At 38.0% G+C, this 11,474-nt stretch overlaps 2 protein-coding genes across 2 annotated transcripts in view; both read right to left on the bottom strand.

Moving 5' to 3' along the window:
- Window positions 1-2,566, bottom strand: part of LOC120346979 (uncharacterized) — a 49,535-nt gene extending 46,969 nt beyond the window's left edge. The window contains exons 1-2 of the mRNA XM_078118069.1: window positions 2,298-2,566; window positions 1,267-1,378 (exon numbers count right to left, since the gene is read on the bottom strand). Coding sequence (XP_077974195.1) covers window positions 1,267-1,378; window positions 2,298-2,459 — 274 coding nt within the window. The 5' untranslated portion in view covers window positions 2,460-2,566. The remainder of the gene's footprint in view (window positions 1-1,266; window positions 1,379-2,297) is intronic.
- A 1,476-nt stretch (window positions 2,567-4,042) lies between these two features.
- On the bottom strand, window positions 4,043-11,021 carry LOC120347484 (uncharacterized). The gene is made up of 5 exons (XM_039417487.2): window positions 10,741-11,021; window positions 9,921-10,136; window positions 8,916-9,061; window positions 5,738-5,969; window positions 4,043-5,161 (listed from the first exon to the last, which is right to left on the bottom strand). The coding sequence occupies exons 1-5, from the start codon at window positions 10,972-10,974 to the stop codon at window positions 4,631-4,633; spliced, it is 1,359 nt and encodes a 452-aa protein (XP_039273421.2). The 5' UTR covers window positions 10,975-11,021; the 3' UTR covers window positions 4,043-4,630.
- Window positions 11,022-11,474: the final 453 nt, after the last annotated feature.

Consider the following 11,474-nt stretch of genomic DNA (forward strand, 5'->3'; position numbering starts at 1 on the left):
TCCCCATTGTGGCAACAGCCACGTACAGATGTGGAGTAGAAGAAATGAACTGCAATGTACAATACTCTAGTACAGGAGTAAGCAATCACTTTTCTAAATGGTCCAGTTACTATACGACTTGGTTACTGGGTCGAAGGCTCAAAACATTGATATGAAAAGCTATGAATAAAAAAAAGTTTATTTACAACAGATAGGCTAATGTTTATATAATAAGCACAGTGCAACAATAGGGGTCATTATGACAATTTTTTCATCAATTTTTTTTCTACAGATTATATCCATAAGAACTATAGGCGTAATTTCAACAGACACAAGTGGGCCGAATTCGGCCCTCGGTCTGTAATTTGACCACCTGTGCTCTACTACTCTTCCTATTTATACAAATGAAAAAGACTTTATTATATTTATAATAAATTATTATGAATTCCAAATTTGTTTGCATACTAAAACATCATAAATATTATTGAACTAGATTATTGAACTGCGATTCTGTTTATTTATATTTTATACTGAGCCAGACTCTGTTATGGTGATCTGTAATGTACTAGATCACAATGTAGCACTGATATTATATATATTTTACACATGTTCTCAAAACTCTATCAAAATATGCATTTAGTGTCGAATCATGAAACTAAAATATCTGCTGACTCATTTTCCGTCTTTTTCGTATTTATAATGTAGCAATCAATTCGGACGTTTTAGTAACAGTTTTAAATTGGTCAGGAGCCTCGATGACCTTCAACAGTCCTGCATACTGGCCAACACAAAACAATGTGTAATTGGACTACTTCTACAGGAAATACAACTGAACTGGCAACCAATCCCATCCTAGTCATAACCAAGCCTGATATTAAGCTTATTCTGTGATGTATGAGGCCAACTCAATAGCGGTCCTACAAAAGTAAAGCTCCCTGATCCAACTACTTTTATACCCCAGGGTTTCTGAAATTGGGCCCTACATGGTCACAAAGTAGTTCTTCAATTACTCAGATATAATACCATGCAATCTTGTTTTAGGATTACATGTCACACCTTGATAATTTACCCTTACTATATTATATGATAGTGTTCTTCCCATATTATGCCCTGATAAACTTTATCTTTAGAAATTCGCCAAATTACATCGTTTCACTAACACCGGCAATGTAAGCCACTAATAAATTTGACACTATCATAGTAAATGGAAATAATAACTGTGATGCCGAATGTGTAAAAAAATCCTCAGCCACCCTTGGGCCAACCGCTATGCTACGATTCACTTACTTGTTAACTGAGACATGAGGACCCTCGCTGCATCAGGCGAACACTTCTCAAAGCATTGTAGGAAAGCTGAGCTTCTCTGCTCTGTGATGACAGTTTTCAAGATGATTTCAGCCTGTGTAAAAAACAAGAGAGCACTTCTCAAATATCTGGGCATGAAGATTAAATAAATACCCGCAATAAAACAACATTTTTGTCTCAAATACAGGAAAATAATTATGAAAAGCAGTGCTCAAATATAGAGCAATGTCCACAACCTGCCACTGCATTCCGTGTCAATCATTGTTAGTTCATTAATTATTAACGGGTAAGACGAATTGTGGTTGTGATCTCAGCGTTTCCCAATTCCATTCAGCTCCCTTTCCACTAGCCCTTCACATACCGCATGTTACGCTCGCAATACCTTGTACCCGCCATATTATTTTAAAAGGTAACAGCATTTCGTGAACTAGCGCCCAAATATATGTATATGAAGGTCCAATAATTAATCGCCAGATTGTGCAATGCCCTCGTTTCAAAGACAAAGGGAGGATTTGCTTTATTTAACCAAAATATTGGAGCCACTTGAAATCGGAGAAGTGTGCCCTACTGAATATACAAGTACATGAGGATCTATGCTTGGGTCTGGTATAGTTTAGTACATCACCAATTTTTTGACATACCAAACCTAACCCCCATCTGACTAAGTCACCCAAAAATTAAGTCATAGACCTTGTCAAATATATGTACGATCGCCTGAAATGGGACGATGAAAAACTGACAATCGTCAGCGATCTCTCTAATACTTGAATCGTCATGACGAGAAAACGAGAGAAATAGCTGTTCGATTTCGGGTGCAGACGAACACGTCTTGGATGCCAGTTCGCATAGTTTGATGGGCTATATAACGTCACTGTGACGTCGCAGTGACGTAATTTTTGGATGGAGTAGTCAGGTGAGGGTTAGGATAGACACATGAAAAAATTGTTATGCTACGGCCACTAGAAGTATGTGTGGTACTAAACTATACCAGATCCCTATGCTTACTAACTCACTTTTCCTTTAGTAGAATTCTCAGCCTTGATCTGATGAAACTCTTCGGTTGTTAAAGTCCGAGATGTGAGCAATGAATGCGCGATATTTTCAACATTATTCGATCCTGAGAGTAAAAGATGACTCAGAACTTTGTGAAAGTTTTCTTCCAAATTTAATGCCATAATTGCAATGTCATGTTGCTGTTTGTTTATCCATGATGTCTAGCCATGCCAATATTTCTAATTTAGTATATTTCATTCTCGATCATTACACTTGACAGACTTACATTAAAGCTGTTAAATGTAATATAAGGATGGAAACTACTTTGCGAGGGAATGTCCAATTGGAGACAGTTACCGTATAATTAACTTAGCAACTCTGCAACTGCAGATTTTGATAATATTAAAAAAGCATCTACCGTACATATCATATAGACTACGGTACATACCGGTAGTCTAGTTCATGCATTTGAAAACAAATAACTGCTGAACTGGCTAACTAATCCCATATTCAACATGGACTGGTAACCAGACAAGAGGTCGTGGTTCGCCATACTGCCATAAGACCTCTTTTACCCCTTTGCTCTCCCCCGGGATACCGGTACCGTATATACAATACAATACCGGTTATACAATAATTTTATTTCGATCTTTCGTCTACAACACAGATAAAAAGAACACAGACAAGGTCAACTGAAAGATCGGGATCATATTCTTTGTATCTCAGAGCTCAAGAGCTGGGTCACCAAAATTTCTCCTACACCCCACAGCCCCACTGTACCGGTACCGTACCTTGACCGTGATAATCCTATCTTACAGTCTTATCTATCCTAACTTAATTGAGCCGTCTTAACGGTTTTCCTCTCCCACGGGATAAATATGTGAATCCTATCTACTATCAGAGACGATCCAGTTTTCCTGCCTGGAAATGCTCAGTCTCGATGAAGGCGAAAACTATTTGCGCGAATGAATTACAAGAAACACATTTCGCGAAAACAGCTTTTCGATCAAATAAACTTTTCGCAGTCCGAATGGAAGGAAATTTTCGTATTGATTTCCTAATTAGGCGGCTAAATCACCCGGGTAGCCATGACATGACCAGTAATTCGTTTCGAATACGCGGATAAATCGGAATATAATTTCTAAAAAGGTTTCTTTGGCAAACCGGACTTTTCTGGCGGTTTTGCATATTTTATATAGCCATTTTAATTTTGGTTATATGTAGTATTCTTTATTGTATTGCATTGCATTGACTTAAAATAAATGTTGCCACAAACTACTAGCTTTAAAGTTTAAATGATGAATGAGTCGATACTGGTTCAGCGAAACCCAGTAAAAATGGGGAAAAATTGAAGTAAAAGCTATTTCGTGTTTTCCCATACTGAGAATTTCAGATTTTGTTCAGTTTCAAAAAAGAAAGTGTTTTAAGCAACAAAAATAATCTAACAAAACGATCCGCGATTGGGTACGATAGGCATTTCGTACCCAAAAAAAAACAATTCGAGTGCCACTCTCAACTCCATCACCGCTAGTTGGCGCTGTTGCATCATATTTCATTCATACGATATACTTTTCATATTTTCTGTTGACCTGTACCGGAAAAAAAAAATTTGAAATTTCTTTGTATTTTCAAAAATGAAGAAACTTTATTCATTTATATATGTACAAATATGTGAAATAGTGACTCATTTTGATTCTGTAACTATGGCAATGATAAAAAAAATAACGTCACACAATAACAATTTGGAAAATAAATTATATATTTCATATAATATCATGGAAACAATATCATAAAAAGGAATAAAGAAAATGATGTTTAAATCTCCCTGAAACATTTATAATGAAAATTTGTGAAAATAATAAAATTTACTACACTTTCCAAATGAATTGATTCATACCAATAGTTGATAATGAAATATACGTAAAACCCCAACGCAAGTTTACGATTAAATACTTAAATCCAATTACGAATAACACATAAAAACCCTTTTTCACAACTCTGGTCTGGAAACGGGGAATACGTGAAATGTTTAAATGGGGAAGAAATATCCATCGTGTCGAGTAAGTCAGAGAAGACCCGTTTACGATGATTAAATATGTCAGTTTTGCCTTGTAGCGTCATGCTCGGGTGAGCGCAATCACAATACAGTAATAAAATTGTTGACTGGCATGACATTGCGAAGCCGTGGTAACTGAAGGGGAATTCCCATCAACACGTTGTTGCACGAATGTGTTAATGTCGACGCTTTTGACACAAAGAGATCCTGTCAAAAATAACGAGTAGAAACGTCTCTTGGCAAGGCACATAAAGCCGCTGAGAAGAGCATTTTGAATATTGACCTATTTGCGAAGGCTCATAGATGCCCCCTCTCTGGGCTTGAATATCTACAGCAGGTTCTTATTTTATGGAACAGTTTACTGAGAGATGTTTTTAACACGGGAAGGTGCTGAACCATGATTATCGGACAGACAGTCGTGTACACATACATTGACAGCCTGGATAAAGCGAACGCAGCTGTCGGGTTAAAATTATCTAAAGTTGTGTCCAATGAGATCGCAACTATGAAGCACAATGAACACGCGATGTAGATCGTTGTCAAATACAAAGCAAATCGAAGCCGTGAATTCAGTCTGTGCTTCAGCGAACGACGCGTTCGTCTGCGTCTTAAATTACTTTTACGGGTTGGTTCATGGATTTGTGTTGTCATAATATCTTTCCGATTGTCAGATTGTGAATTCACATTTTCGCCGTTATTGTTTCGTTGTGACATCATTTCGTTATCTGTTTGTGATGTCACATCGCTGATTCGTCGCGTTGTCGTCATATTCATTGTTCGCTGATATTTTACAACGCCATGCACAACCAGGACACAAAGGCAGACAATCTGAAAATAAAAATTATAAAACATTTCAATTCCGAATCCAATAAGTCAGTGTTTCCCAAACTTTTTGGGCCGCGAACATCTGTTTTAGAATCTTATATTTAACGAACCCCCATTCTATGCCTTGTCCATTCCTATACCTAACCAACGAGGAAGGATAATGTTTACTTTATATCACAACAACACAAACGAAATTAATGTGAAGGATGAGGTTACTTTTCACTGCACAATTCATCGATTCTTGGAGCAATTTGTGACAAGCAAACTCGTAACATGCAAGTCCGACTCTACGGCAAGTCTCGACCTGTATTTTGTCATCAAATTGATGAGAGATGAACATACTGCCTCACAAATGTCGATTTTTCTAATTTCCTTTTCTAGCAGCAATAGAGATTTGTTCACAACGTCCCAACAAAAAATTGAAATGGCTTTAAATTAAATCAATCATTTAAGATCGATCAGACTCTTTTCTTATCGCCTTGGACCCCCTGTGCAGTCATCACGAACTCCCACGGGTCCGCGGGCTCCAGTTTTAGAAACTCTGCTTAAATAACTCTCTAATCATCAAAACATATTTACCGAGATGAACCAAAGTCCGACATTTGTCCACAGAAATGTCTTCGTAACCGGAGCCCAGAACACAGAGCAGTGTGGCTGGTTGGGGCACAGATCTCCCTCGAAGTTAGTTGATGGGCAAATGCATTGCTCAACGCAATTCATCTTCAGCATTCCAACAACGGTCAGTATTAATGGTACAAACCAGGAAGTAACGATGAGAACCCACGTCACTTTTTTTATTTTTTCAAATCGTCTGGGATAAAATAAAATAATTAAACAAAATCACAAAGTAGAGAATTACGAGATTTTCAAATATACAAAATATGAAAAATATATATATGTGTGCCAATATGAAGGTAGCTAATTTTGTTCGCCTACTTTACATCAAATTGAAAGGGACTGCAAACCAATGGCAGGGGGTATATTCACTTGGCTAGGAAAGACGGTCCCCGAGATCGTAATGGAACTAAAATAAGAAAAATCGGAATAAAATTATGGCCTAACCCTAACCTGGTACACACACTACGGGGGTAACCCGTATTTTATGGGCAATAAAACGCACTGGGCTATAATGCGGAAACGCATGCCGAAAGTACACATTGTACAAACAGGATTAGGAAAGATAAAAAAAAGCATTTTAGTGTAAAAGAAGACGCGATAAACTAGTGATGGTTATCGAGCAGCGTCGCTCATGAGAGAATTATTCTAACATTGAAGCCTACCAGGAAAGAGGGTCGAACATAGAATACTAACATAGGCCGGACTTTAAGATACGTTAATCGACCCGATATCGCGGTGTCACTCTTGCCAATGGAGGAAAACATCAGGTCACCATGGCAACCGCAGGTCACTGAGCAATAAACAGAAGGGTAGTTATTCCCATGGCTGCGGTACAGACCATGTAGTTATCACGTGACAATATTAATGATGTTTGTTACGTCATACCGGCATTATAGTGTAAATATATTCAGTAGCCAAAAATTTCAATAAGTGCATACGACAGTGGTTCCCAACCCTTTTTCTGATAATTTTTTCCCTTCGACTGTTTCTGGAATTCTTTATTTCTTATTTATTTAATTGTTAACGAATCTTCAGCTAGTGTTATGCGCAAGTCTCATTCCCGCTTTTGTACAGTTCAAGTAGTTTATTATTGGTACTCCCGTAGTATGTGTACCAGGTTGGGGGTAAACCATAATTTTATCCCGATTTCCCTTTTTTATTACTATTTCTAGTTCGGAGACTGTCTGTGCTAGCCAATAATAACATACCTACTGCCCATAGGTTTCAGTCCCTTTACACAACTTCATGGTACACATACTTCTGGAGCGCCGTTTCTTATGTGTTCATGAATACGTATTATGGTGATACGTATATAATTCCTTCCGGTTGGGAAACGTAATCTTAAGATATTACGCAAGTATGCAACCGACTTCGCAACGAGGAAATGCATTTCGAAACCATTGCAATTTTTTATTTGGGAACTGAACCAGCAACCATTTATTTAAATCAGCGACGTGCTGCTGCGCATCGCAATGGGCCAAAACATAGAATCATGGTGGCCCTTAGGGCAAAACAATCGAACAAACCATTTGTTAAATCACAGTCTGGTATCAATAAGATAAAATCACGTCCAAACGAAATTAGATCCTAGCCTGACGTAACACGACGTCAAAAATTCCGATAGTGACGTAACAAATAAGAGGGGCATTTAAAACAAGATATCGATGCTAAAATATATGGATACGAAATCCAAAATGATCTCACGAAGTCATGAAACCATGTTCTCATAATTAGAAAATAAAATAGCGCATTTTATATAAAATATCAAATCGAACAGAAAATTTCGGAACAAATAGAAAGTAATACCCTCCTAGCGACAAACAGACTTCGCAATGAGGAAATGTAACTCAACCCCTTCCTATTCGGGATCTAAGCCAGCAATCAATGCTTTATGTTGTAGCGAATGCGGAATGTAACTATGGAATCCAATGTTATTTGACCCCGTTGTATTAACAGTATGTGAATAAGTCGGTGCTCATTTCTGATTATGATTTATCGCGATAAGTCTTAGCAGCCTCGTTTTATCGAGCAATTTTTCACGTGTTTCCGGCTTCCGTTTGGGAGAATATAGGATATTTCATGTTTTGTGTGGAATATGATTTCATATTGTAAACGTATAACTGGTATTAAGGTTTAGGTGTATTTTTCAATAAATCAGTTTGCATTCGATTGTGCAACTTTACAATATACGAATATTGGAATCACAATACATTGTATGCTTATTGGTGTCTGAAGGAGTGCAAATCGGAATTTCACACTGTACACGTTAAATAACACAGGAGTGTATACGCGCAGATGAGGACATTTACGCCCTATAATATCAGCGGCGTACCACTGCTCATCGCAATGAGAGAAAACATAGAATCATGCTGGCCCTCATGGCAAAACAATTGAACAAATCCATTTTTAAACCACAAGTGTTCAGGCGAAATTTCATCCCAGCGTGACGTAACGCAACGTCAAAAACGCGGGTACCTATCTGACGGGTACCTATCTGACTTATTAGACTACAGGTACCAATCGCCATGATGTCATGAAAACGTATAATCATAATTTAATATGAAACAGCGCATTTTAGATGAAAAATGGCAAAATAAACATAAAATTTCGGAATAAATTTAAAGTAATACCCTTCTAACGAAAAAAACAACCTTGAACCACTATAAATTTTTAAACAGTATTGGTAGCATTGGTCCAGTAGTTAAAGATGAAAACGATTTTTTTCAAAAAGAAGAAGAATATCAACAGCAAGAAATAGAACACAACAACAACATAATATCAACACGATTCATATGTCCGCTTCGTGTCTAATAATAGGGTGCTAAGACTGATACGGGCCATCTAAATAGGTTCCAGGCGACATATGTTGCACGTCTATGCTTTGCACAGCGTCTGGCAACACAAGAACAGTATACATGTGCAAGAAATGAAAGCGATTTCCCGGAACCATTGCTTTATATAGAGGTTGTGTTATATGTGTGTTACGATGATACATGCACATACAAGGTAACACGAAAAAAACGAGCCCCAAAACTACTTAAGTGCTTCTAAGAAAATGAAGAAATTATTTCAACATTTGAACTGCTGTTTGTGCACGATTGCACCCAAGAGTTCAGAAATTAACTGAAAATCCCCTCACCGCTCTGCTTTCTGAGTGTTATCCGTGTTCGCTACTCTTCCGACATAGGTGGCGCTGTTCACTGTGACGTAGGTTAAGCAGACGATGTTCCCGCAAATAAGAAAAGGCTTCGACACGGTCGCTGATTCGTGAAACGCCCAAACATACTGTAAAAAGATTGGTAAAAGTACTTAGATCGAAAAAAGCGAGCCTTACTCAGCGTATCACACATTGCCAAGTCCCAAGTCAAAGGTAGAATCACAGAAGGAAGAGGTACGAAGAATATTCAAATACAATTTTATTTACGTTAAAAAATAAAGTATGGCGTCACACATGAAAATGAGGGGATGGGTTGCCAAGATTGTAAGAAGATTGGTAAACGTACTATTAACGAAAATAGTGAGGCTTCATTACTGAATATATCTCGTGTTGCACGTCAATCATAAAGAAGAATGCGGGTCATAGCTTCACTATGTCCAAACCGACAATTACAGCAATGGGTTCAAGCCTCTAAACCAGTGGTTAGTTTCAGGAGGATCGTATGGTTTCGCGCAAATTCGTTCTTGAAAAGTCACAACATCAGTGATCCTCCGCGGACCTGTTCTTGGAGAATGCAACAACTTGTAGAGCCGCGACAACAGCAAACCCGTTCTTTCAGCATCGATACATTAGCGAGCCTGTTTCTAAAAATTGCACCATCAGTGAATCAGTTCTTAGGAAATTGCAACACCGGGGTGCCTGTTGTTTTATATCATAACCTCCGCGAACCTGTTCTTGGAAACGCGTAACATCATCGATCCCCTTCATAGAAAAGCGCAACTTCATCGAACCCGTTATTAACAAACGCAACAACAGCGAACCCGTTCTTAACAAACGCAATAACAGCGAACCCGTTCTTGAAAACGCAGTAACAGCGAACCTGTTCCCAACAACGCAATAACAACCCGTTGTTACAAAATCGCAACATCAGCGATAAAGTTCTTATCTGGTCATCTGCGAACCCGTTCCTAGAAAACCGGTTCTTACCTTCTCAACGTTCATCACGCCTAGAACACTTCTTGACTTTGTTTCCACGTAATTATCCAGTAAAGTCCATTCGAGAAAGATCATGTACAATATATTGCTCAGTAATGTGCTGCTAACGCTGGCGAACAAATAGTTTTGTCTCTGCAGCTTCACTCTGTCAAGGAAAGCCGCGATGAAAAGCAAAACGTTGAAAATGAAGCTGGGTAGAATCAGAATCTGAAAATGAAAAATAAAAGGATTATCGTATCGTTCCCTCTTGTCTTTATATCTTTGACAAAGAGGGTCGTTGGAGTTTGTTGAAGGGGATGGAGAGAGAGGAGGCGTGAAAAGGTCGGTAAGAATGCATGGTATTAGCGCGACCCCGAAAGACACCAATCAAATATGATGGGACAAAACGCTTTTCTCCACAACACATGGACCAATGGGTTTCATATTTGCAGTACATTGAGAGTACTTTTCCCTAAATTATTGTTGTTTCATTTTATTAGCGGTACAACGGCCTAGCGCTTAGAGCAATGGTTCCCAAACTGATGGTAATAATCATACTTCGCCTTACACATTGTGGACTAATTGCTGAGCTAGCGCATTATCATGTCAAAGTCGGATCGGAGGATGCAGAAGGCGGTATTTTTATCAAGGATAAATTGACAACGATATTTTCGATCAACAATAAATCGATATCGATATTACTACTGTATTTTGACAAAAGGGATAATTTAGCTTTTGGTGATTCGATTTAGGGGTAAAGATATTGGACAATTTAGGAAGCACTAGTTTTGATTCGAGGCCTACAAATAAATAATTGCCGTGTAAGAACTACCTGAAAAGCCAAAGTCCACAGATTCCGCACAGGTTGGCATGGAAACTCATCGTATGCTGAGACATTGTGGTCAAGCATAGAAGAAGTAAACCCTTGGGTTGTGAAAGGAGTCGTTGATATTTCCAGATATGTGGTTGTTTCCGGATTGACTCCAATAAATCCGGTCATGGCTTGTGTAGTTGATACATCCCTTTCGGTTTTGACAATAAAAGACGGTGAAATTGTTGCATTCATTTATATTTTATAATTTCTGATGAAAATTAGATTGGAATAAATATAATAGATCTATTCTAAACCAAAAGATTAAATAAATTTTTTTAGGGAAATTTACTCAGAGCTAAATCATGCATACTCACTCAGAAGTGAAGGAGATTAACCCCTGAGTAAAATAGATCTTTAGCTATAGTGATAAGCACAACACACGCATTTGCATTTTGCGCAATTTGAATAATTTAATATGTAAAAAATACATATTGGAACAATCCTAAATAAGTGAACAGTCTGATTGAGACAAGCTACCACACGTAGTTAGTCTTTTGCAGTCTGATGGTAAAGTCATAACGTTGTCTCAAAACTCACATTCACTACAACAACATTCGCTTACTGATCTACCATCGCAAAAGAATGGAGAAGGATGCGAAGTTGGGGTGTTTGTGAGCGGCAAGATTCTTAAATAACTCATAATAGCTATTTACCTTTGCTACATAGAAAACTTCGTAATACAACCGTCTCGC

The sequence above is a fragment of the Styela clava genome, chromosome 11 (assembly GCF_964204865.1).
Source record: "Styela clava chromosome 11, kaStyClav1.hap1.2, whole genome shotgun sequence".
Classification (NCBI taxonomy): Eukaryota; Metazoa; Chordata; class Ascidiacea; order Stolidobranchia; family Styelidae; genus Styela; species Styela clava.

Bases quoted from the DNA above. Each gene is read 5' to 3' on its own strand.
- LOC120347484 (XM_039417487.2), bottom strand. From the start codon at position 10,974: ATGAATGCAACAATTTCACCGTCTTTTATTGTCAAAACCGAAAGGGAT. The intron at 10,137-10,740 runs GTAGTTCTTACA...TTTCATTTTCAG, and splicing joins TGTGGACTTTGGCTTTTCAG to ATTCTGATTCTACCCAGCTT. The intron at 5,970-8,915 runs GTGAGGGGATTT...ATTTTATCCCAG, and splicing joins AACACTCAGAAAGCAGAGCG to ACGATTTGAAAAAATAAAAA.